This window comes from Malaclemys terrapin, chromosome 1 (genome assembly GCF_027887155.1).
Source record: "Malaclemys terrapin pileata isolate rMalTer1 chromosome 1, rMalTer1.hap1, whole genome shotgun sequence".
NCBI classification, from domain to species: Eukaryota; Metazoa; Chordata; order Testudines; family Emydidae; genus Malaclemys; species Malaclemys terrapin.
In genome coordinates, this window is record NC_071505.1 from 11,641,449 (window position 1) to 11,668,316 (window position 26,868).

The 26,868-nt window shown below is 43.4% G+C and overlaps 1 protein-coding gene across 3 annotated transcripts in view; it reads right to left on the minus strand.

The window, feature by feature from the left end:
* The window catches only part of KIN (Kin17 DNA and RNA binding protein), a 33,496-nt gene that overhangs the window by 5,518 nt on the left and 1,110 nt on the right, over positions 1-26,868 (minus strand). Inside the window, exons 2-11 of one of the 3 annotated variants that reach the window (XM_054016219.1) lie at positions 23,019-23,113; positions 20,084-20,127; positions 19,848-19,970; positions 18,703-18,884; positions 8,259-8,307; positions 7,881-7,938; positions 5,928-6,054; positions 3,011-3,061; positions 2,201-2,269; positions 1,081-1,180 (exon numbers count right to left, since the gene is read on the minus strand). In XM_054016219.1, the coding sequence (XP_053872194.1) occupies positions 1,081-1,180; positions 2,201-2,269; positions 3,011-3,061; positions 5,928-6,054; positions 7,881-7,938; positions 8,259-8,307; positions 18,703-18,884; positions 19,848-19,970; positions 20,084-20,127; positions 23,019-23,113 (898 nt within the window). The other 2 variants (XM_054016211.1, XM_054016225.1) reach the window with 2 other exon arrangements.

Here is a 26,868-nt window from a genome sequence, read left to right on the forward strand (position 1 = left end):
TTCCTTCTAGAATCACTCCCCTTCTGGGGTACCTCGCTGCTGCTGATAAACTTTTCTGGTCCTTGAATATCAGGAGCCCAGGACTGACTGACTGTGGGCACCCTCCGCGCAGGTACACAAGAGGAGGGGAGAGTTTCCTTGAATCCTCTCCATCTTGGAGAGCCTGTGAAGGAACCACCACAATCCAGCACTTTATGACTAATAGAGATCTCTAGGGGACCCTGGCTAGCTTCGATTACCTTACAATATTTAAGTCTTCATCTTGCTTCAAAATCCTTGTAATTTTTCCCTCATCCATCATAAAAATATTCCTAAATAAATAAATGAATGAATGCCAAAAACCCAATATCCAGAAATAACCTTACAATCCCAAACTCCAGACAATGGAGGAAACTTTAAGGTGACAAATACATCAACAATGCACTTACATGTATAATATGCATTATATGGAGGGAAGTTCATGCTAAGAATCACTGAGGACAATCAGTAAATCTCTTTGGCAGGCTCCTACAGATACTTCCTGAAGAGAGATACTTTCATCTAGTAAAACCAAAAAATGCTTCCTATCCTTCTTAGGTTACGTCTACACTTACTTCCTGGTTCGGCGGCAGGCAATCGATCTTCTGGGATCGATCCCGGAAGTGCTCGCCGTCGACGCCGGTACTCCAGCTCGGCGAGAGGAGTACGCGGCATCGACGGGGGAGCCTGCCTGCCGTGTCTGGACCCGCGGTAAGTTCGGACTAAGGTACTTGGAATTCAGCTACGTTATTAACGTAGCTGAAGTTGCGTACCTTAGTCCGAAGTGGGGGGTTAGTGTGGACCAGGCCTTAGAAGGAGCATAATTCCTCTTGGAAAGCTCTGTAAAATCACCAAAAAGAATAAATGCAATATTTGCACCAACAGCAACCAGAGGATACTTGGTACATGACAGGAATATCTTAATCCAATGTGGATAAGAAATGCTGACCAGGAACAAAAGTAGTAAAATGACTCAGGTGACACTTGATGAATTATAGCTCAAAAGAATCAAAGTCAGTCCATCAGATGCAGCTTTGCTAGCTGGTTCACAAATAAATTTACCTGGTGCCGGTATTACGGTCTCTAGATGTGTCTGGTCAAGTTTCAGTTTGTCTCCAGAATCAATCATCTTTACAACTGCTGTGTATTTGTCAATTACCTCCTGTCATGGAAAATTAAATATATTTATTTTAAAAAGGGAAAGATATCTATAACTTGATTATTCTCTTATTAAAAACATACAGATAAGAGGATTACAAGCAAATGGCCATGTAACATTAATGATGCAAATACATCGGGGTAATTACAAAACACAATCATTCTTTGACTTTCTGCTAATTTTTTAAAATAGTCTTAATACAGAAGAGATTCAGAAACACAGGTCTACATTTCCAAAAGTGGAAAGTGTTTTCAGGGGCCCAACTTGAGAAGACTGAAAGGGACCTGATTTATAGAAAGTGCTGCGCAATGATCTTCTGAAAATCTGACCACTTTAAAGAATCCCAGATTGGGCATCCAAAATCACTAGTCAGTTTTGAAAATGTAGGCTATCGGTTTTGTCATGCTAGATCAGATCCATGGTTTATCTAGTGCAGTATCCTGTCTCTGACAGTGGCCAGTACTAGCTACTTCAGAGGATGATAGGATGCTTCAGACCATTAGGCCAGGCCCACCAGACGGAAGAACTTGTGAATCCAGGGGACCCTTCTTCAAAAGATAATTTGGGATTTGTACACATCAATGCTGGACAGAGATTACTGACACAGTCTCAAGGCCTGAAATACCATGCACTGCTCTTGGTCACTCCCCAGCAACACAGCTTTAAGATGACTGTATGGTCTAAAAAGACTCACTGATGAAATCAGAGTTTGAAGAAAACAGTAACAAGAGTAAACTTAATAGGGAAAAATGGTCATCAAGAATAAAGGGGTGAGTGGATGCCCACAAGCAACTATTTTGATTTGCAATAAATCCCAAATCACTCACTGCCCAGAAGGAACTGAGAATCGGGTAACAAACTCCAAGAAAGTTAAAGGGAAGCCCTCATTCTGATAGTTGGGGTTCAACCACTACCACCATAAGCAACCAAGTAAACAGATGTTTTCTAGTTGCTGTGGAAACAGAACTGCGTCCAATCGCTTTTATTCACAAACTTTTATCAGATAAAATGCTGTAGATTCACCTTAACAACTGCTTTCTTCTTATGATACTTCTCACCAAGCTTTTTTGTTACAATTTTTACAACAATTTCCTGGAGAAGGGAAAAAAGGAAAGAGAAAAAGCTAAATACACAAACAAAAATAACTTCCTCTCAACTCAGTGTTTACATCACAAGTAGCTTTTAACTCCAGTTGTCCCCACAAGCAGACGCTGATGTTATGCTCTGTAGCGTCAGCAGGCAACGCCACTTCTAAGACACGACATTATAGAACTTTCATTGTGGGAGGAACCCCATCGCAAAGGCATCTCCTGCCCTCACTGACTCAAAATATACCTACATTTGAATTCAGTGTGTTACAAGAGAGCCCTATGTGGGTCACTGATAGCAAGGACTGACTCAGGACATTTGCATCTAACAGCATGAGCCTCAACTCCCTGAGCTGCAAGACATAGTTGTGTTAGTTCAAAGGCTGCAGCTTACTACTAAATCTCTATATGGTCTGACCACTAGAGTGGGAAAAAGACACCCTGTTAAAAGTGCATGTAGATAAGTTCTAGAAGCACCTGTCCTTTAACTACAAAGTAAGCCATCACTATACAAAAGAGCTTAAATATTAGAAGTACAATGTTTCAGAATAGTAAATATTGCACAGCAGCCAGGAAAAGTGAAATATTTGCAAACTCTGTGAGAAATTAACTTATGATAATATCTCTGTTTGGAAAATAAAAATGTATTTTTGTTCATATTCTGCTCGTGGACCAGCAGGGGCTGTGTGCACGTTCCCAAAGGCAGAATTTGGCCTGATAACTATGTAGTTATTCAGATACTTACAGGCTGCAACCAGTAGTCTGTTCGGGCTGTTTTTTTCTTTTCTTCTTCAAACTACAGAAGAAAAAAAAAGTCAGTCAATTTTTTTTGTCCTTTCATATCAATGCAAGGTTCCCATCCCCCCAAAAAACTTGAACAAGTTCTATGCACTTGGGTATCAAACCACAACAGAATAGGGAAGGTGTTTACTACATCAGTGGTCCATCTAGCCCAGTATCCTGTCTTCCGACCATGGCCAAAATTCCAGGCGCTTCAGAGGGAACGAACAAAACAGGCAATCACTGAGTGATCGATCACTCCCAGCTTCTGACAAACAGAAGCTACAGACACTCAGATCATGGGGTTGTATTCCTGGATCATGGGGATGTTTTCAAAGAACTAGCCATTATCTTTCTTGAGTGGTAACAGCGAATTTAGATCCCATCATTTTATATGTATAGTTGGGATTATGTTTTCCAATGTGCATTACTTTGCATTTATCAACATTGAATTTCATCTGCCATTTTGTTGTCCAGTAACCCAGTTTTGTGAGATCCCTTTGTAACTCTTTGAAGTCTGTTTGGACTTAACTATCTTAAGTAGTTTTGTATCATCTGCAAATTTTGCCACCTCACTGTTTCTCCCTTTTTCCAGATCATTTATGAATATGTTAAACAGAACTGGTCCCAATACAGACCCCTGGGGGACACCACTATTTACCTCTCTCCATTCTGAAAACTGACCATTTATTCATACCCTTTGTTTCCTGTCTTTTAACCAGTCACTGATCCATGAGAGGACCTTCCCTCTTATCCCATGACTGCCTACTTTACTTAAGAGCCTTTGGTGTGGGACCTTGTCAAAGGCTTTCTGAAAGTCTAAGTACACTATATCCACTGGATCACCCTTGTCCACATTTGCTGACACCCTCAAAGAATTCTATTAGACTGGTGAGGCATGATTTCACTTTACAAAAGCCATGTTGACTCTTCCCCCAACAAATCATGTTCATCTATGTGTCTGATAATTCTGTTCTTTATTACAGTTTCAACAAATTTGCCTAGCTTTGAATTTAGGCTTCCCAGCTCTGGAGCCTTTTTTAAAAATTGGCATCACATTAGCTATCCTCCAGTCATCTGGTACAAGTTGATTTAAATGATAGGTTACATACCACAGTAAGTAGTTCTGCAATTTCATATTTGAGTTCCTTCCAAGCTCTTGGGTATTATACAATCTGGTCTTGATAACTTATTACTGTTTAATTTATAAATTTCTTCCAAAACCTCCTCTAATGACTCCGCAATCTGGGATTTGTCCCCCTAAAAAGAATGGCTCAGGTGTGGGAATCTCCTTTACATCATTCCGCTGCAGTGAAGATGGATGCAAAAAATTCATTTAATTTCTCCGTAATGGCCTGATCTTCCTTGAGTGCTCCTTTAGCACCTTGATCATCCAGTGGCCCCACTGATTATTTGACAGGCTTCCTGCTTCTGATGTACTTATCTTTTTTGCTGTTAGTTTTTGAATCTTTGGCTAGTTGCTCTTCAAATTCTTTTTTGGCCTGCCTGATTATACTTTTACACTTGACTTTCCAGAGTTTATACTCCTTCCTATTTTCCTCAGTAGGATTTAACTTCCACTTTGTAAAAGATTTTTGTTGCCTCTAACCACTTCTTCTACTTTGTTGTTTAGCCATGGTGGCACTGTTTTGGTCCTCTTACTAAATTTTTTTTAATTTGGGGTATATATTTAATTTGAGCCTTTATGTTTTTTTTTTTTTTTTTTTAGTTTCCATGCAGTTTGCAGGCATTTCACTTTTGGAACTGTACTTTAAAATTTCTGTTTAATTAGCTTCCTCATTTTTGTGTAGTTCCCCTTTCTGAAGTTAAATGCTTCTGTAGTGGGCTTCTTTGGTATTCACCCCAAGAATGTTAAATATAATTATATTATGGTTGCTATTACTAAGCAGTTCAGCTGTATTCACCTCTTGGACCAGAACCTGTGCTCCACTTAGTACTAAATCAAGAATTGCCTCTCCTCTTGTGGGTTCCAGGACTAGCTGCTCCAAGAAGCAGTCATTTATGATGTCCAGAAACTTTATCTCTGCATCCCTTCCTGAGGTGACATGTACCCAGTTTATATGGGGATAGTTGAAACCCCCCATTATTACTGAGTTTTCTATTTGTATAGCCTCTCTGATCTCCCTGAGCATTTCACAGTCACCATCACCATCCTGGTCAGGAGTATATCCCTAGTGCTACATTCTTATTATTCAAGCATAGAATCTCTATGGATAGAAATTCCATAGTACAGTGTGGTTCATTTAAGATTTGTGCTACTATATTTAACTCTATGCTTTCCTTCCCATATAGTGTCACTCCCCCACCACCATGACCAATTCTGTCATTCCTTAATACAAAGGTACAAAATATTTCTGTGTCCCATTGATGATCATCATTCCATCATGTTTCTGAGATGCCTATTAGATCAATATCCTCATTTAATAACAAGCACATTAGTTCACCCATCTTAGTATTTAGACTTCTAGCATTAGTATATAAGCACTTTTAAAATTTGTCACTTTTTAGCTCTCTGCCATTATGTGATCTAATTGAATGGGACTCTTTTTCATTAAGATAAAAGGCAGTTTCTTTAAACATTTATAACTTTTGACTAGAATAAAAAAAATGTACTAAGCTAGGGCACTTGAAAAATTCAGACCACTTGATCTGCATCCAGAATTAAACAGGGCATGTGTAGAACAGGAGGCATTGGTATTACGTGGGGTAAGCCATGATGATCATGTAAAGTGGTGAGCTGCTGAATTCCACCCAGCCTGGAGCTTCCAGTTCTTTTCAAAGGTAGCCCCTAGTAGAGTGCCGTAAGTGATTTAGCCTTGGGTTACAAAGGCATGGATCTCTGGCTAACATTCTCACTGTACCTCCATGATCTCATCCAGTGCAGATTTCTTCTTTTTCTCTTTTGATTGACCTGAGCTGTGAGCAGATTCTTTCCGTTTAACTGATCCTGCTCCTCCCACCATCTTCAATGCACTCGGTCCAAGGACACTGCTGGAAGAGGGTTTAGATTAATAATACAATATCGTTTTCATTCTGATTCTTAAAATGACACCTTTACAAACATGCCCCTGGAGAACAGGCTGTGCAGAGGTGCAGCTGATCTTTTACTCCTCAATCCCGCCACATAATCTACATGAATCCTGCACTGGATTTCAATGGGGACCCATATGGACACAGGAGCAGATCAATTTGCAGGATCAAAGCACTGGATTATAAACTCTGGGGCAGGAATTGCACCTACTTTTCCGTTTGGATTGCAGGAACTCCAAGAGGCAAACAATCTGATGATCAAACCAACCCACTGGTCCAAGACTTAGATGGATGCTTCAACCATTTTAATACAAAAATGTTTCTTCCAGCGCACATTACAGGGAAATTTATCTGTGGGCAGAGGTACAATACGTGGACAAAAGCCTGTTCATTAACAAAACTTCTCATTGAATTGGGCCATATGTTCTTGCTTCTCTGTAGGAAGCTGCTGTGTTTACAGTCAGTGAGCAGCGTGATCAAGATCCTATACCCGGATACGGATTAGTTCATGTTTATTTCGAACCTGCAATTTTTCATTTCCTTTGACCGATTTTATGAAAGATCATTGCTCATTCTGGAGGAAGTCCGTTTGTTTGCTTTGGTAACAGAGTTTACTGTCTCGTGTGCAAACAGTGTTTTGTCGATGTAAAGTGCTATATAAGTGCCAAGGATAACTAAAAATAAAATAGTGCAGATTACCATGATCTAGATACACTCTCTACAAATCTGTTTTACTTCTGCACTAATGGTACAGAAATCTTGTGCCTGGGAGCATCTCTGACTCTGCATGAGAAATTTAGGTCACTTGGTCTGCTAGTTCCACAGAGGTCTAGACAGACTAATTCCAGCAAATAGCCGGAGAACACTCAGAACAGTACTTCTTACGTGCAGGAGATCTATTCAGGGAAGTTTGTATTTTAAATCCTGTAGTCACCTTTAGCACTACCTGGGAGTGTAATCTTTAGGTGTAATTTATAATATGCCTCAAAGCTTAAAATCCCTCTGTTATTATATTGAACCAGTTTATAGTCTCATTTTCTGCCTCTCACATCAGATATCTTATCTAAAAGCTTCCCCGATGATGAGAAGAGAGCTTTCATTTTACCTGTAATATGTTGAATTACAATATTGTCCTATGAGAAAGGATGGTTTATAGCCAGCCAAATGTTTTCAAAGACTGCTGTAACTTCTTCTCATTGCTTGTATTATTGATCCCTTTGTCTTGCACTGTTTGTGGTTACACCGAAACTCAATGAAGTTTTAAAAAAAATGTATTTGGATTCACCCTCCTGAATGCTGATCAGGAAAACACACTGCAGGTGATTGGCCGCAGTAGTCAAACATGGGTTTACAAGACGAAATTAGTAGTGGATAAGTAGAAAGGCAGCTGGGATATCGGAGGATCATTTAATTATTTTTGATTGTATATTTTAGCCCTTTATCCGACTTTTCATATGTTGCTTGACTTCTTAGGAGCTGATCCTGCATCTGGCTCCTAGCCAGCAGATGCGAGGAAGCCCACTGATTTCCGTGGGGCTCCACACACGGGTCCACCCACCAGGCCAATAGATTCATAGAGTTTAAAGCCAGAAGGGACCATTAGATAATCTAGTCTGGCCTTCTGTATTACACAGCAGGACCAGGCAATAGACTGCGTGCTCTTTAGGGCAAGAATTGTCTCACTGCACATGTGAGCCACACTTAGCGCATTGTGGGTACCACCATAATACAAACAATAAGATAGGACACAAACAGAATGGGATGCCTTGGTGTCTTTTCCTCACCTTGTTTTAGAAGACGCTGCTACTGAGGTACTTGCTCCTTTGTTTAAATTAAATGCAACTAAAAAAAAAAAATAAAGAGAGGTTACTCTATTTCTATCCTTTAAATAGCACTGCATTTAAGGGTGTTACAGCGAAGAATTGCAAATTAGAAGCAACACAAATGCGGAAAGATTTACTATTCAAATGTTTTGGCTCATCCTTTAAAATAAACTGCTTTATACAGCACAAGAAGAATACTTTGCTCTTCTACAGTGCTTTTCATCCATGATCTTTGAGCACTTCACCACTGCTAAGCCTCAGTACTCAGTCCCCTGCTTTAATATTAGATCACAAATATCCTTCATAAATTCTAAACATACATTTTAAAAGCCCAATTACCTTTCTCTTCATCATTTTCTCGGTTTAGTTCAGTATAGACAGGCCTTTCCTGCCAAAGAAAAATAAAATAAATTTCAAGGGTTGTATAAACAACTGATGTGATATCACTGCCGGGGATCTTTAATTAGCTCAATTTTTACAACTATTGTAAGGTTACCAAACGAGTCACTATGGCCTGATCAGTTAGGAGGATCAGGACTATAAGACATCTTGTTATAGACCCTTTTGCAGAATTCTCCAATTAACATTCTCTATATAGATATAATCTGAAACAGACTGGCTCCAATAGGAAAGGAAAGTTGCCTTTTATTAATAGCCCTATTTCTTCCTGAAATAGCCAACACAGCTATATAGCGAGACAGCCTTTCCAAATGAGAGAGACTTCCCTATTTTGAGGCACTGCAGGTTCATAGAATCCTAGCACCAGAGGGACAGAAAGGACCTCAAGAAGTCATCTAGTCCATCCCCCTGTGCTGAGGCAAGAACATGGAAACCGAGACCATCCCTGACCATGTTCTCTAAAACCTCCCATGGTGGGGTTTCCACAACCTCCCTTGGTAATCTAGTCCAGTACTTAACTATTCTTGAAATTAGAAAGGTTTCCCTAATATCTAATCTAAATCTTCTAAATCACCCAAAACTGGACATAATGTTCCAACTGAGAACGCCCCAGTGCCAAATCAAGGGGAATGATTGCTTCCAGTGTCTTCCATATAACATTACTGTTAATACACCCCAGAATTATATTTACCTTTTTCGCAAGTGCATCACATTGTTGACTCATATTCCATTTGTGATCCCCTATTATTGCCAGATCCTTTTCTGCAGTACTACCATTTAGCCAATTATTCCCCATTTTGTAGTTATACATTTGATTTTTCCTTCCTAAGTGTAGTACTTGGCATTTGTCTTTATTGAATTTCATCTTGCTGATTTCAGACCACGTTTCAGACGAACGTGGAGAAGGCAGGCAAGAATGTGAGAAGAATGGTGGACGTATTGTGATCGGTGCAGTCTTAACAACAGCTGAAGACCAATCGATCCAGGTGATTTCAGACCAATTCTCTAATTTGCCATGGTCATTTTGAATTCTAATCCTGCCCTCCAAAGTGCTTCAACCCCTCCCAGCTTGGTGTCAACTGTAAATTTTATGAGCATACTCTACACTCCATTATCCAAGTCATTAATGAAAATATTGAATAGTACCAGACCCAGGACTGATCCCTGTGGGACCCCACTAGATACGCACCCCCAGTTTCACAGCGAACCATTGATAAGTATGCTTTGAGTTCAGCAATGGCGCTCAACATCTTCAGTCACGTCTTCCCCTCCCCCCGCCCTTACCAAAACTGGAATGTGTCCGCGAGCTCTGTCCTTCAACTCAAGCCATCAGAAGTTCAATTATTACAGTACAATAATAGGCAGCAATAGAAAATCCCCAATAGAAAGCAAGATATTTATAAACTAAGGAGTTACCTGGGAACCGACCCAGTGACAAAAGAACATAAGAACAGCCATACTGGGTCAGACCAAAGGTCCATCTATCTCCGTATCCTGTCTTCCGACAATGGCAAGGTGCCCCCGAGGGAATGAACAGGTAATCATCAAGTGATCCATTCCCTGTCGCCTATTCCCAGCTTCTGGCAAACAGAGGCTAGGGACACCATCCCTGCCCATCCTGGCTAATAGTCATTGATGGACCTATCCTCCATGAATTTATCTAATTCTTTTTTGAACCCTGGTATAGTCTTGGCCTTCACAACATCCTCTGGCAAAGAGTTCCACAGGTTGACTGTGCGTTGTGTGAAGAAATACTTCCTTTTGTTTATTTTAAAACTGCTGCCTATTGATTTCATTTGGTGACCCCTAGTTTTGTGTTATGAGGAGTAAATAACAAACACGTCCTTATTAATTTCTCCACAACAGTCATGATTTTATAGACCTCAATCATATCACCCCTTAGTCATCTCTTTTCCAAGCTGAAAAGTCCCAGTCTTATTAATCTCTCCTCATACGGAAGCCATTCTATACCCCTAATCATTTGTGTTGCCCTTTTCTGAACCTTTTCCAATTCCAATACATCTTTTTTGAGATGGGGCGACCACATCTTGCACGCAGTATTCAAGATGTAGGCGTACGATGGATATATACAAAGGCAATATGACATTTTCTGTCTTATTATCTATCCCTTTCTTAACAATTCTCAACATTCTGTTCTCTTTTTTGACTGCCGCTGCATATTGAGTGGATGTTTTCAGAAAACGATCCACACTGACTTCAAGATCTCTGTCTTGAGTGGTAACAGCTAATTTAGACCCCCTCATTTTATATGTATAGGTGGGATGTTTTCCAATGTGGATTATTTTGCATTTATCAACACCGAATTTCATCTGCCATTTTGTTGCCCAGTCACCCAGTTTTGAGACATCCCCTTTTGTAGCTCTTCGCAGTTTGCTTGGGACTTAACTATCTTGAGTAGTTTTGTATCATCTACAAATTTTGCCACCTCACTGTTTCTCCCTTTTTCCAGATCATTTATGAATATGTTTAATAGTACAGACCCCTGGGGGACATCACTAATTACCGCTCTCCATTCTGAAAACTGACGATTTATTCCTACCCTTTGTTTCCTGGTCTTTTAACCAGTTACCGACCCATGAGAGGACCTTCCCTCTTATCCCACGACTGCTTACTTTGCTTAGGAGCCTTTGGTGAGGGACCTTGATAGGACCCTGTGACGGGGCATGCCTCACCGCTGCGACGCCTGCTAGTTGTCCAGGGAATTAGCACTGTAACCTCTTCTGGTGGTGTCTTGCCCACTGTCACCTCTGTTCCTGGTCCCATGTCACTGCCAGGACTGCAGCATCCTCTTCAGTGACACTGCCCTTCGGCTGTGACACACTCCATGTTCCCCTCCTTTCGGGGGGGACCTGCAGTCCACTGTCTAACCACTTCCTTCAGTGAAACTGCAGTCCACTGCCTATCCACTTCCTTCAGTAGCTCCAGCACCCTCTGCCCTTGCATCAGAGCCTCGGTCTGCAGATCTCTGCAGCCTGCCAGGAGCTGCCTTTAGCTCTCTGGGTCTCTGCCTGCAGCACTGCGTGGTCCAGGGTGCTTCCTGCCCTCCGCCTGCAAAGCAGCCAGTCCTTCTCCCTTCTCAAGCTCAAGGGAGTGACTGACCCTGCTCGGTTCTGCAGCCCTTCTTATATAGGCCAGCCCAGCTCTGATTGGCTGCTCTTATAAGCCCTTCTGTGATTGGCTGCCTCCTGTGCAGCCTCCCTAGGGCTGCTTTTAACTCCTGTTCTGCCAGTGTGGGGTAGATGCCCCATCACAGGGTCCTGTGGCACCTTTGAGACTAACAGAAGTACTGGGAGCATAAGCTTTCGTGGGTAAGAACCTCACTTCTTCAGCATCTGAAGAAGTGAGGTTCTTACCCACGAAAGCTTATGCTCCCAGTACTTCTGTTAGTCTCAAAGGTGCCACAGGACCCTCTGTTGCTTTTTACAGATTCAGACTAACACGGCTACCCCTCTGATACTTGGCCCCATCACAGACACCCTCCTATCAAAAGGAAGGAATGGAATGCAGAGGAATGAAAACTTATTGTACAAGTCTTCCTCAGATGAGACTCATATATTCCCCCCATCCCCCCCACCCCACAATGCCTCTAGGGACTTCTGTGAATAGTTTCCCAGAAGCCCAGCAGGCTAACTGGTGCGGGATTTTTAAGTCTTGCCTGCAGCAACCTGAGGGCCTAAAGGATTGGCATTTTGGATAGAAAAAGATGAACAGGGTACAATTGCATATGTTGGAGATAGATCTTTAGAGCTCTAGTAATGACCATTTAGGCCACAATCTTCCAAGGGTTAGAGCTAAATGAAGGGAGAACTATTTTCCAGGAATTGTGGAAAGAGGAACAGAAAGGTTGCTGGAGCTATAAGAATAACATTTTCCTCATTAAAGGTAGAATGTTTCTTGTATGGACATAGGAACTAGTTCCAAAACTTGCCTTTTGGAGGGAATGGAGACTAGAAGGGCCAGCCACCCACCTACCTAATTTGCCAGTGTGATTGAACATGACACCTGATATTCAAATGGAGGATCCAGTGTGGTAGACTACAAAATGCTGCTGTGTCTGGTTGGTTGTAGGACTCCAACTGAACCTTCTGAAGAAACTCTAGCGTAGCTGAGATCACTAGAAGTTTAGGATTACTAGAATGAATGAAATATCCTGGTTCAGTTCTGTCTGGATACCACACTGTATTAGAAATTAACAGACAGACAATCCATGCTGAACTATGCTTCTCTTCCGATGCCCCAGCTGTTAACTGTAGGTATTGCTGGTGTGTATGATTGAGACCCTGCTCCAAGAGGCCTGGTGCTTTTGTAGGTATCAGGGTCCTTCGCTATCTAGCAATTCCAAAGTGCCTTGTGGGCTGGTAAAGGCCTAGGAAAAGGATTTCGATTCTCCCTTTTCCTCTTTTCTGTGAGCTGTCTTGAAAACCAGTAGATTCTTCTCTATCCAGGACATTATTTCCATTACTATGGAAAAGCTTTTACCTCTGGTTACTCCCTGGTTTCAGAAGGGATATAAACACTCATGCCTCAATGATAAACCAGCCACTATCAGGAAGTAGCAGACTTCCTCTGAGAGTACCATAATTGCTCACAACATGGTTTCTTGCATCTTCTACCATCACCGCCATCGACAGGATACTGCACTCAATGGACAACTAGTCCGATCTCACGTGTCCATGTTGTGCTTTTATTTATTTTTAAGACACACCTTGATAGAGGTGACATAATAAACTGAAAGGATGTGTAATATGAGATATTGGAGACTTGTCTTCCAAGTATGCTTGCTTCCACAGTGAGTATGCACGGGTATAGAGTGAAAGATGGGTTGGCTTTTAGGACCTTGGTTGACCGTACCTGCCCACAAAGGGACACCCAATTATGAATTGCATCCAGTACATGATTCTATGTCTCAGAAGGAATTTCATTTTGAGAAACCCATTCAGGGGATGAAGACGTATGGCCCCAGCAATCCTAGCCATTGGAAGTAATTGGCTACTGATGGTCTTGGGAAATGACTGCTGCAATTAAATTTTTTATCTTAACGAACCTTTACCATAATGGTAAAATTACAGCTAGAGCCATGTCGGTTTTGTTCTCTGGGATCAAAAGTTCCTCTTGATATTGAAGAATGGACGACTCTGAACCTTTTCCACCAGCTGTTCATTTATGCATAAGTCTGTTTCTCTGGACCAGGTACCGATTGGCTACGCACAGGTAAAGGTGTGTAACGGGCGACCTGTGCCTTGCTGCGACTACCACCTGCCACCTAAGATTCTGGGTGCAGAGGATGGATCAGCAGGAAGAGTCTTGCACAACAACTGGCAGCTTCTGTACATAGATATTCTTTTTCGTTGTCAGGCTGATAATTTTGTTTGTTCGGAGGAAAAAATCATCTAGGTTTCTCTGGAAGCTTCTACTCCAGATTTTCCCTCTGCCAGGGTAACAGCCCCTTCTGGGATACTCTTGGTGTTGGAAGCAACCAATGGATAGCTGCGTTGGCTTCTACAGTAAGAGCTGATGCCTCTGCAGTCTCAGCTAGTAATCTCTCCAATGCTTCCCCCAACAGCTCCTCATCTGCAAGTTTGCATACACAAGGTATCTGTTTAAGATGGGAGATGGCTGTTCAAGGGTGTAACATGGCTTTCCTTGTAGCCACCAAGTTGGCTTGTCACTAATCACATCAAGAAGCTGACTAGGACAGAACTTGAGAAGTCCCATTCCAAGTTGAGAATCACACCTCTAGACACTGAGCCACTTGTTTGCCAGAGTAGGCTTTCCATACTAAATACATGAAAAATCTTTGTCTGAAAGGTTATTGCTGAGACTTTGAAATTGCTGCTCAGTGAGTCATCATGCCTATTGTCTATGAGGTCTTTTGGAAAGAAGTCCCCTTCTGAAGATGTGACTATGTCTTTCACTGGTGGAGCTACTGCTGCACCAGCCTTAGGCTCCCAAAACTTATAAAATGTCTGTTTTCTATAAATATTTTAGTTTAACATTTGGTTTAATCAGATGTCCTCATTTGGATCTTATAATGCCCTCAAAGGAGGCATCAACAAGAAGACATGCGTCTAATAATGCTTGAAGGGGAAGATATTTTATTAACATTAATGAGTTTCTTGCAAGCCACTGACTAACATCATGTCCTGGAAGAGTCCTGTAGGGGTTTGGGGGGTTTTTTGGTTAGATTTTATTTTAAACGCACACGTGGTACTCTCTACCTTGGCTGTTTACAGAGGGGAGATAGTACACTATTCATCCCGGCATGGGGACCATACAACCGAACAGGAGAACTGGTATAATATCTCAATTGTGGAAGCAGCTTGCTAGAAGTCCCTGGGAGCCTGAAAGGCTGCCTGCTCGCTCCCCAAGGCTGGCTAGCACCCAAGTGCTGTAGAAACAACCTAGTATAGCTCAGGGCTTTACTTAGTAAATCAGGATCATTTTGAACGTGAGAAGGGATTTTTCACTTACCTCCCTGTAAGTTTCACAGGGAGTGGAATCCTCAGGTGCATCTGTTCTGGTCACAAACCACCTGAAGTGCTCCCAAGGCTTTAATGTGGAATCAGCCTGTGGCACAAGGGAGGGACGGAGAGAGAGAGACTCTTTCCTGCCTTTCAGAGTCAGAGCCCTTTCCCTGACAGGGCAAGAGGTTAGGATCACAAGGCACAATTCCCATTCCACTGCTGCCTAAAACCTAAGCTCCTTCTCCAGCAGAGGAAGGGTCCTTAGGCTGAAAGCCAGCCAGGCCCGATTACCAATAGGCTGAGCCTAAAGCAGGACTGCACAAGAGGCACAGGCGTCTCTGCATGCCCAGACTTGCTGTAGGGTGGGGAAGGGACAGTGATCAGGATACAGAGCACTGTAAGCAGTGAGGAGAAGAGCCCAGCAAACACTCCCTCAGCAGGAGAAGGCAAAGGAGGAGTGCTTCAACCCCTCATTTTCACCCCACTTGTTTATTAGGAATATTAATTGCTGCTTTGTTAATTGCACACTTGCTTTTGCCTTTCTGGAGTCTGGAATTTGCAGGACTTACCCATGAGTAACATAATCCCCTGATTCAGAGTGGGAGGAAGGGGAGCTATGTAGGAGCCCTGCTTCTTTCCCCAGGGAGCTGAGGACCCACTTCACTATCTGGGGGGGGGGGGGGGGGGTGGAACTCTGGATCCTTCCACGGTTTCCTCACCCCCAGTCCAGGTCTGTTGTGAGACTTACACCCTGAGCTGGCCACTAGCTCCCTCCTCTTCCTTATTCTTTCTTCAGAAGCTCCTGATCATGATATTCCGTGCAGGAGTCATAACTCCTCAGGGGAGGGGAGGTGACCTGATATGCCAGTCTAACTTTGCGCCCCGGGCCCTAGGAGCGCAAGGATTGGCTAGATGGCAACATCTTCTTCAACGCTTAGCCGAACAGTCGCCCGTAGTGATTGTTCGCCATTTGGTCCGTTCCTGTGCAGCCGCAAGAACTTGACAGCCCGAGAGTCCAACATCGGAACAGACTTGACGAACCACGTAGTAAAAGGTCTGCCTCTGGGCTGCTTCCACCCCTCGGTTGGTGGAATTTTATCCCGGTTGTTGCAAGACACAGTAACAGGCAGGGCATAATTCTTCTTCTGTACAGCCTCTTGTAAGTGCTACCTCATGTAGGGAACATCACTTAGATTTACACCAGATGTTTGCAGGACACCTCTGCCATTCCTGAGTGGGGGCAGAGGATTCTGGCAGGGAGGTGTTGCAGTGGCAGATCCAACTGGTTAAAACCACCACACTGCTATTTATCCAATCTAGGGAAGGAGGAGGAGGATTATAAACCACAACTGTACACAAAAAAGTAAAAATAGGGTCCGGAGAAACTGAACCACCAACTTGTTCCACCACCGGGACGGAGGCAGAAAATCTGGTGGCTTTAGTTGAGGGGTGGGGCTTAGCCCTGGAGTTTTCAGCAATAGCCCTGGACCACCTCCAGATTGCCCGGGTGGGAGGCATGAGCCCATGAATAATGAGTTTGGAGAGAAGCTGTGCAACAGAAACACTAGTTATTTATCTAGAGAAAGATTAATTATTACTTATCTAGTGCCATAAGTATGCATAGCACTTTCCAGGTACAAAGTAATACAAGGTTTCTGTCCTGAGGAGTTATAATCTAACACAGGGGTCGGTAACCTTTCAGAAGGGGTATGCCAAGTCTTCATTTATTCACTCTAATTTAAGGTTCTGTGTGCCAGTAGTACATTTTAATGTTTTTAGAAGGTGTCTCTCTATAAGTCTATATTATATAACTAAACTATTGTTGTATGTAAAGTAAATAAGGTTTTTAAAATGTTTAAGATGCTTCATTCAAAATTAAATTAAAATGCAGAGCGTCCCGGCCCGGTGGCCAGGACCCGGGCAGCTAAGTGCCACTGAAAATCAGCTCGCGTGCTGCCTTTGGCATGCGTGCCATAGGTTGCCTACCCCTGATCTAATACATACATTTAACAGAATATCAACATGAGCAGATTAGTGGTAGGACTAAACAAAGGAAAAGGCGGAGCATGGCATAAATCAACTTTCCTTAACTGACAGGCCAGGTTGGCATAGTATGCCCATTTGGTAAAATTTCAATAGGTTTTACCATATAGACCATCTGAAAGCAACTTGGAACCACAGTTTTCCAACTGTCTAGAACACCAGGCCCCAGTTCTGCAAAGCATTTAAACACTTTAACCATGTGATTAATGTCATCACCTAGTTACAAAAGAACAAGAAATCCAGGAGCTCACCAGCTCCATTAACAAACGAGGCTATTCAAGGACATTTAATAAAGACAGTTGAATTTAGCAGACAAAATTTAGTGAACATTACAATTAAAAACAAGTTAGAAATATCTGGTAGGACTGCCACATCAGAAAAGACCAATGCTCCAGCTAGTATGGTATCATGCTTCTGGCAATGGCCTATACCAGCGGTTCTCAACCAGGGGTCCCTGGCCCTTGCGGGTCCATGAGCCCTTTCAGGGGGGCTGTGGAGCCCCATGGCAGAAACTCGATGCCCCGAGCCGCAGCGCTGAAGCCGGGAGCAGCACGGGACTAAAGCTGGTGGCCCTCCCCATCCCCCAGCTGGGAGCAGCGCGGGGCTGAAGCCGGCACCCTCCCCCCACCCCAAGTGGCGCAGAGCTGAAGCCAGAGCCCCCCTCCCCCTCCCTGCCGGGAGTGGCGCAGGACTGAAGCTGGTGCCCCCCCACCTCCGCCAGGAGCAGCACGGCAGCCCCACCCCAAGCTCCTGAAGCTAAGAATGACATGGGGCTGAAGCCTGCGCCCTGCATCCCCAAGTCCCTGAAGCTGGGAGCGACATGGGGCTGAAGCCGGCAAACTCCCACCCCCCCACCAAGCCAGCAGTAGGGGGCTGAAGCCAGGCGCCCCAGCACACACCCACGAAGCTGGGAGCCACCTCCGCCCCTCATTACCCCCTGCCTGCACCCTTAGGGGTTTTCAAACTTTTTGAACTGAGTCCCCGCTTTGAGTTATATTTTTTGGTTGCATCCCCACACAGCCCAGACAGGCTGGATGGCCTCCTGAGTGAGTTGGGGGTGGAGGTGGCGCGCTCTCCCTGGACCCTGCTGTGCTGAGCTGGCTCGAGCCCCGTCAGCCCTTGCCCCCCCAAATAGAGATAAAACTATGCCTATGCTCAAGGGTTCCCCCCCCACCGACATCCCACCAGGGCTCCCCCCTCTTCCCCCACTGGGCCCTGACCTTTTTATAGCATGCTGATGGGGGGTGTCAGCAAGAAAAAGGTTGAGATCCCGGCCTACATCTCATGGTTCAGAGGTGATCAAAAAAAAAAAAAAAAGCAAAGCAACCCATGATGCATGTTACCAATCCAGCATTAGTTACCTGGGGAAAATTCCTCCCTAACCCCAGCTGGTGATTGAACTGTAACCTGGAGCGTGAAGACTGATCATCTGTATCCTAGCTAAGGCTAGGTCTACACTACCTGCCTGAATCGGCGGGTAGAAATCGACCTCTTGGGGATCGATTTATTGCGTCCCATTGGGACGCGACAATCGATCCCCGAATCGGCGCTCTTACTCCACCAGCGGAGGTGGGAGTAAGCGCTGTCGACAGAAAGCCGCAGAAGTCGATTTTGCCGCCGTCCTCACAGCGGGGTAAGTCGGCTGCGACACGTCGAATTCAGCTACGCTATTCACGTAGCTGAATTTGCGTATCTTAAATCGACTCCCCCCTGTAGTGTAGATGTACCCTCAGTAACTGCAGATGAGATTCCATTGGAAGATTTGACAGAGCAGTCCTATGAGGATTACATTAAACATTTACTTAATAAGAGCACTTTTGCGCTTGAAGATTGGGGTATATATAATATCTTCTCACCTGTTCTTTCCCCTCCAAGCCTCTCCTAACTTGCTCTTCAATGAATTTGGCAGTTTTTTCTTCATCATCAAGGTCCTGTTTCTTCTTCTTCTCTTGTTCCTGTTGTCTACGGATAGTTTCTGGGTCCCGATCAATATACTGGATATACCAGCCTTTAGGAGTCTCATCCACTTTGCAGAAGCCTTAAAAAACAAACACAGATCATGTTTCGACAGTTACCATCAAAACCAAACTAAAGAAAAATGCTTGCATTTAAGAAATAATGTTTATGGAATAAGGAAATGCCAAGACATGTATCACAGACTGTATTTAGTGTATCTATGTATTGATTAACAGTAGCACACCATTTCTCCATGTACTATTCTGGAATAGCTGCTTTTAAACTATCTTAAAGCATAAGCTTTTCCTTCAGCTAATCAGATTTATTTTGAGATAGGCCAGTGTAGCTAACAGTGACATAAGTCCATAAGCTTCCTTTGTTTAATGAAAAAAGCATTTCCATTCCCATATTTTAACAAGGGCAAAACTCAAATACATATATAGAACACTACACATACAGAACGGTGTGCTATAGCACACGTTCTACTAGAATGAGTTCTAATTACTCACAATTTTATTAGAATGAGTTTGCTTTGGCCACGTTACTCATGCAGGTCATTACAATGAGTGCCATTAAAACCTTCACACCAGGCCATATGTCCTCTATATGCACATTTACCAGAAAATCTATTATTGTAGATCTCAAGCCTTAAACCTTTCGCGAGTTCAGGAATTAATATCGACTACCCAGGGCCTCAAGCCATCTTAATTTGTGGAGCAATTCTATATCTGGAGGGAATATTTCTTTAATAGTTTGTTGTTGTTTTAAATGGCAGCTGTTGAAAGTTGAGCTGAGTTTAGTAGTAGTTCCAGTGGACGTGGATTAGTGGGCAGAGTGCAGATGAAGCAGGAAAAGGCTCAGAAGTTAGCATAAGGTTTGAAATTTATTACGTGTGTATCTCTATTTATGTGGCACTGATGTGAGTACAATAAATGTATATGCATACTTTTTATGGATTTTCAGTATTTTGCACTAATCAGCAGGTTTTATCAACTACTGGCAATGCAGTCATTCAATAATCATTTCTTATAGGAAATAAAATTACCTTCTCTCCCTAACCATTTAGTAAAGTCAGTTAGGGTTTCCCATTGCGTGGCATTCATGTGGATGTGCTCTCGATGGCTGATATATTCATTGTATACAATATTATTGTGGACTCTCTTAGTTCCTAAAACGAAAATATCTTACTGTTAAATACAAGTCCATCACTGAGGAGAAACCGATGTGAATTTTTGTTATTGAACTATAAAAGGTCATTAAAAAAATAATGAAAATATTTACCAAATCGTCTCCTGAGCAGTTCTAAGAAATCATTTCGGAATTCCCTGATGGAATAAAAAGGAGACTATTTAAATAATGCTTTTACCGTTACGAAGCATTTCCATTTATAAATGACAATGGAAAAATATTTACAAAATAAAGAGGTGTATTCAGTTCAAAAGAATATCACCAGATTCAGATAATCCATTTCCTCTTTCACTGGAACATTTTAAAATACGGTATCATATGTGTATCACTATATACACCTACATAAGTCTAGATGCACCGCTTGTTTGCCTGCATTTATACAATTGTGCCAACATGCCAGTGTACTCACATACACTTTGGCTATGTCTACTCTGCACACCATGGGTGGTGGCGTGCAACGTATACGGAGCTACGCGATGCAGCGCACTGTGGTGTGTCGCTACATGCGTCAGTGGAAAGCTCCCGCGGCTCCCTGCAATGAAGAAAGGCTCTGGCAGTGGGGAGCTGCCAGAGCCTTTCCCAGCCGCCTCCCCCAGCCAGTGCCTTACCCCACTGCTGCAGCCTTTCCCCGTGGCAGGGAAAGACTCAAGCAGCAGGACACTATACTATTAAAAACAGCAGTGAAAACAGGAGAGGTGCTACTTGGGTGTGTAGAGAGCCATGCAGGGTACATACCCAAAGGGTTCAGGCGTGACTTTACTCCACTCACCTAATCAGTTCCTCACCATCGACAATGCTATTTCTATCTGTGCTGGGGGTGGGGGGAGAGCAGTGTATATACTTTATATGCCACCATAAGGCGTGTGCAGTGTAGACATATCCCTTTATCCTCCTTGACCTGTCAGCTGCCTTTGACACCATCAACTACGCTCTTCTTTTTGAAATCTTGTCCTTCCTTGGTTTCTGTGACTCTGTCCTTGCAGGGTTCTCCTCCAACCTCACTTATTGATCCTTCAGTGCAACCTTCAGAGGATCCTCATCCTCCCTCCGACTTTCTGTGGGGGTTCCCCAGTGCTCTGTCGCTGGTCCCCTTCTCTATCTTATCTCTGGGCAATCTCATCAGTAACACAAATTCAGCTCCCATTTTTATGCCGACAACTCACAAATCTACTCTCTGCTCCAGACCTGCCTCCTTGGGTCTCAACTAAAATCTCTCTCTGACAATTCCTTTGGCTGCCTAGCTGACAGCTCGAGCTCAACTTGGCTAAAATAGAGCTCTTAATCTTCCTCTCCGCAAGCCTTCCCTGCTACCTCCTTTCTTGATCACTGTGGACACCACCACCATCCTGCCAGTCACTCAGGCCCATAACCTGAGTGTCATCCTGGATTTGGAGCTCACTCTGGGTACTCACATCCAGGTTACGTCCTTATGTGGCTGATTCTTTCTACATAACATGTCTAAGATATGGCTTTTCCTATCCACCCACATAACTAAAACACTCATTCAAAATCTCACATCTCATTACTGCTACATCCTTTTCACTGGTCTTGACAAAGGCACTCTTCCCCAATTCGTAACCATTCAGAATGCTGTTGCTAAGATAATTTTCCTAACCCATCCCTTTGTCCATGTCACACCTCTGTTTGCATCCCTCCACTATATCCCCTTCTCTACTGCATCAAACATACGCTACTTGTTGTCACTTTCTAGGCCCTCCACAGTCAGTCCCCATGATCTCGGATTCCCTGATGAGACTCAGCTCCAATCAAACTATGATGCCAACCTCCATCACACACTGAAGTTTTCAAAAAGTACTTTTGTGCTTTCTCCCATGCTGTCCCTCCCAAGTGGGAGGCACGCCCCATAAACATCAGGAAAGCTACCTTATTATCCACTTCCAGATCACTCCTCAAAACTCTCCTTTGCTATGATGTCTAAAACAACCTTGTCAATTACACAGCTCACGTGCTGAAACCACTGCCTATCAAGTTGACAAATACTGTCCCCTGGTTTCCTTGTACTTCCCTGTCTATCTGTAGCCACCTGTTGTCTCTTATCGTAGATTGTAAACTCTTTGGGACAGGGACTGTCTTTTTGTTCTGTGTTTCCACAGCATCTAGCACAATTGGGTCCTGGTCCATGACTATGGCGCCCAGGCACTGCGATAATACAAATTAATAATAATAGTAACTTCTACCAGTTGACATTTCCTTACTATACAACGATGGCCCTATCAAAGTCACGGTCCATTTTGGTCAATTTCACAATCATAGGATTTTTAAAATCATAAATTTTCAGATTTAAATATCTGAAATCATAATTTCACAGTGTTGCAACTGTAGGGGTCTGACCCAAAAGGAGGCTGGGGGGAGTCACAGTATTGCCCCCCTTACTTCTACGCTGCTCCCTTCAGAGCTGGGCCCTCAGCCAGCAGCCGCCACTCTCTAGCCACCCAGCTCTGAAGGTAGCGCAGAAGTAAGGGGGGCAATACTACAACCCCTCCCCCCAATACAATAACCTTCCGACCCCCCCTGCAGCCCCCTTTTTGTCAGGACCCCTAGTTTGAGAAACACTGGTATCCCCCATGAAATCTGTATAGTATAGGGTAAAACTACAAAAAAAGACCAGATTTCACGGTCCGTGTTGCATTTTTCACAGCGGTGAATTTGGTAGGGTCCTACACATAACTTCAGAGGGTTACTAACAATAACAAAGTGCTGCATTCTGACTGGCTAATAAGTTTAAAAAAAGGTATTTAGAAACAGGGTAAATTTTTCAAAAACGATTAAGCCCCATTGAGTTGCAATGAGACTTACGGTCCTAAATCACTTACATGCTTTTGAAACTTTTACCCCTTAACTTTTCATACTGCTGTTTGAAAAGTATCTACCAAATAACACTACAGTAAACTTTTAAAATTCATCAAAATTCAGCTTTTTCAATGGGACTCCAAGAGGGCACCAGGATGCAACCACCTAGATTCAATGGCAGGAGCAAAGCCTACGTGGGGAAGTTTGAGAAACTAACTCTGAAAAATAATCCATGAATTGCTGAGGATCTTCAGAAGCAAGTAGCAGCTGTCTCTGGTGGGATTCAGACATACAATGACATTTGAAGCCATTCTGGAAAATAAAAGAAACATTATCTTGACTTACAGAAGTCAGTAAACTGACATTTTAAACACCAACAAAACTTAAGTTAGAGTTTTAAAAAATAAAACTGACTTACTCCTGGTAATACCATCATTGCATAGTGCCGCTAAGGTGGGAGAACAGAGCTTAGGCAGCAACTGTATGACTCCTGCTTCCGGAGTGTGAAATGTTTGTCATAAGCCCAATACGGTTACAGTGAAAGGAGATTCCCTTGGCTTCACCAACACATCTCCCGCACAGACACTCCCTTTTTTCCTTTTTCCAAATGGTCCTTTATGCCCAGAATGCTCTCTCCATCCCAATGTAACAAGATCTATGCTCTTCTCTTTTAAATCCCTTAAAACACTTCTTCAGTGATGCCTACCTAGTTTTAGCTCTCCTCTTGCATAAGAGATTTTATTTTTAATAACGCTGCACTGCTATTTGATTATTCTATTTCCCAGTCAGCTAATGCTCATTATCCTGATGTGTTTTTTATGGTCTGGTCCTGAGGGGTATTGAGCACCTGCATTTTCCCTTGATTTCAATGTAAGTTATGGGCACTCAGCACCTTAGGATCAAGCCTTTAGGTCCTAATCCTGAAGCTATAATAGCAAAGTGGTTACTTTCCTCACCTGATTAGTCCTACCGAGTACATGCATAAGCGTTTGCCACATTGGGACCCAAGAGCTTGATCGTAAGGTAGTGAGTGTCCATAGGGGATATCATTCTGTGTTCTGTTCAGCATTAAGCACATGGTCTGCGTTCAATAGACAAAGTGATATGGGACTTGTATTTTTAGGGAAGAACACATATCAGGCAGAATGTCAGTATCACAAGTGAAGACAGAGCTCATTACAAGTTCTGATATATTTGCTAGAGATCAGTGCTACAACAATGAAAGTGGAAAGGACTAATAATGCCCCAATTTGTCCAAATATTTGTGATACTGATGACCTTCTTCCAAAGAAGAGAGAAAATCTAGTGCACTAGTATATTACTGATTGTGAAATTGTCAAGATTATTACTGGAGGAAGTTAATAAAAGCATTTCATCAGAGGACAGTGATACTTGCAAAAGCTGCAGCACAACTCAGCCTTTCACTCTGTTTATTAATATAATACACTTACAGTTGTTTTTCAAAGGCATGTGAAACAAATGTCAAGCAAAAGAATTAAATCTTATCCAGTGTATTTTATGAATTTGTTTTGTGTGGATTATTATAATGCCCAGTATTGACTTAAAACAGATCATGTTAGTTCATTGAATTGTATTTGAGGTAAATATGGCAGGCGACCAGCTTGGCTAAACAGCGAAATCCTTGCTGATCTTAAACGCAAAAAAGAAGCTTACAAGAAGTGGAAGATTGGACAAATGACCAGGGAGGAGTATAAAAATATTGCTCAGGCGTGCAGGAGTGAAATCAGGAAGGCCAAATCACACTTGGAGTTGCAGTTAGCAAGAGATGTTAAGAGTAACAAGAAGGGTTTCTTCAGGTATGTTAGCAACAAGAAGAAAATCAAGGAAAGTGTGGGCCCCTTACTGAATGAGGGAGGCAACCTAGTGACCGAGGATGTGGAAAAAGCTAATGTACTCAATGATTTTTTTGCCTCTGTCTTCACGAACAAGGTCAGCTCCCAGACTGCTGCACTGGGCAGTACAGTATGGGGAGAAGGTGACCAACCCTCTGTGGAGAAAGAAGTGGTTCGGGACTATTTAGAAAAACTGGACGTGCACAAGTCCATGGGGCCGGATGCGCTGCATCCGAGGGTGCTAAAGGAGTTGGCGGGTGAGATTGCAGAGCCATTAGCCATTATTTTTGAAAACTCATGGCGACCGGGGGAGGTCCCAGATGACTGGAAAAAGGCTAATGTAGTGCCCATCTTTAAAAAAGGGAAGAAGGAGGATCCGGGGAACTACAGGCCAGTCAGCCTCACCTCAGTCCCTGGAAAAATCATGGAGCAGGTCCTCAAGGAATCAATTATGAAACATTTAGAGGAGAGGAAAGTGATCAGGAACAGTCAGCATGGATTCACGAAGGGGAAGTCGTGCCTGACTAACCTAATTGCCTTCTATGACGAGATAACTGGCTCTGTGGATGAGGGGAAAGCAGTGGATGTGTTATTCCTTGACTTTAGCAAAGCTTTTGATACGGTCTCCCACAGTATTCTTGCCGCCAAGTTAAAGAAGTATGGGCTGGATGAATGGACTGTAAGGTGGATAGAAAGCTGGCTAGATCATCGGGCTCAACGGGTAGTGATCAATGGCTCCATGTCTAGTTGGCAGCCGGTTTCAAGCGGAGTGCCCCAAGGGTCGGTCCTGGGGCCGGTTTTGTTTAATATCTTTATTAATGATCTGGAGGATGGTGTGGACTGCACTCTCAGCAAGTTTGCAGATGACACTAAACTAGGAGGCGTGGTAGATACACTAGAGGGTAGGGATCGGATACAGAGGGACCTAGACAAATTAGAAGATTGGGCCGAAAAAAACCTGATGAGGTTCAACAAGGACAAGTGCAGAGTCCTGCACTTAGGACGGAAGAATCCCATGCACTGCTACAGACTAGGGACCGAATGGCTAGGTAGCAGTTCTGCAGAAAAGGACCTAGGGGTCACAGTGGACGAGAAGCTGGATATGAGTCAACAGTGTGCTCTTGTTGCCAAGAAGGCTAACGGCATTTTGGGCTGTATAAGTAGGGGCATTGCCAGCAGATCGAGGGACGTGATCGTTCCCCTTTATTCGACATTGGTGAGGCCTCATCTGGAATACTGTGTCCAGTTTTGGGCCCCACACTACAAGAAGGATGTGGAAAAATTGGAAAGAGTCCAGCGGAGGGCAACAAAAATGATTAGGGGTCTGGAGCACATGACTTATGAGGAGAGGCTGAGGGAACTGGGATTGTTTAGTCTCCAGAAGAGAAGAATGAGGGGGGATTTGATAGCAGCCTTCAACTACCTGAAGGGGGGTTCCAAAGAGGATGGAGCTCGGCTGTTCTCAGTGGTGGCAGACGACAGAACAAGGAGCAATGGTCTCAAGTTGCAGTGGGGGAGGTCCAGGTTGGATATCAGGAAAAACTATTTCACTAGGAGGGTGGTGAAACACTGGAATGCGTTACCTAGGGAGGTGGTGGAGTCTCCTTCCTTGGAGGTTTTTAAGGCCCGGCTTGACAAAGCCCTGGCTGGGATGATTTAGCTGGGAATTGGTCCTGCTTTGAGCAGGGGGTTGGACTAGATGACCTCTTGAGGTCCCTTCCAACTCTGATATTCTATGATTCTATGATTCTATAGCCTCCTCTGATATGCATTAGCATTGATTTAGGCAAAAGAAAAAAAATAGTTAAGTAAAAGACACTTCCTTTGCTACAGATACATGTAAGTCTTTATTACTAGTCTTTCAACAGCTGTGGTTTTCATTTTTTTTTTAATTTAGTGAACCCTTTCACAAAGCAAGCCTCTGACTGTAGCCCCCCTTACAAATTAAAAAACGGGGGGGGGGGGGGGGGTAATTTAATTTAATGGGGGACCAGGGCTGTCAGCCCTACGGAGCTGACAGCTCGCGAATCCCATGTAACCACCTTGCGGCCCCCTGAGGGATCACCACCCCCAGTTTGAGAACTCCTGTTCAACAGGGGCTGTGTTTCTACGAGGTTTGTGTTGTTGCTGAGGGCGATGCTCTCCTTCCCGGGCTCGATGGCACTGAGCTCCCGTTAGCGCTTTGCTGCGGACAGTGCCGAGCCAGATCCTACC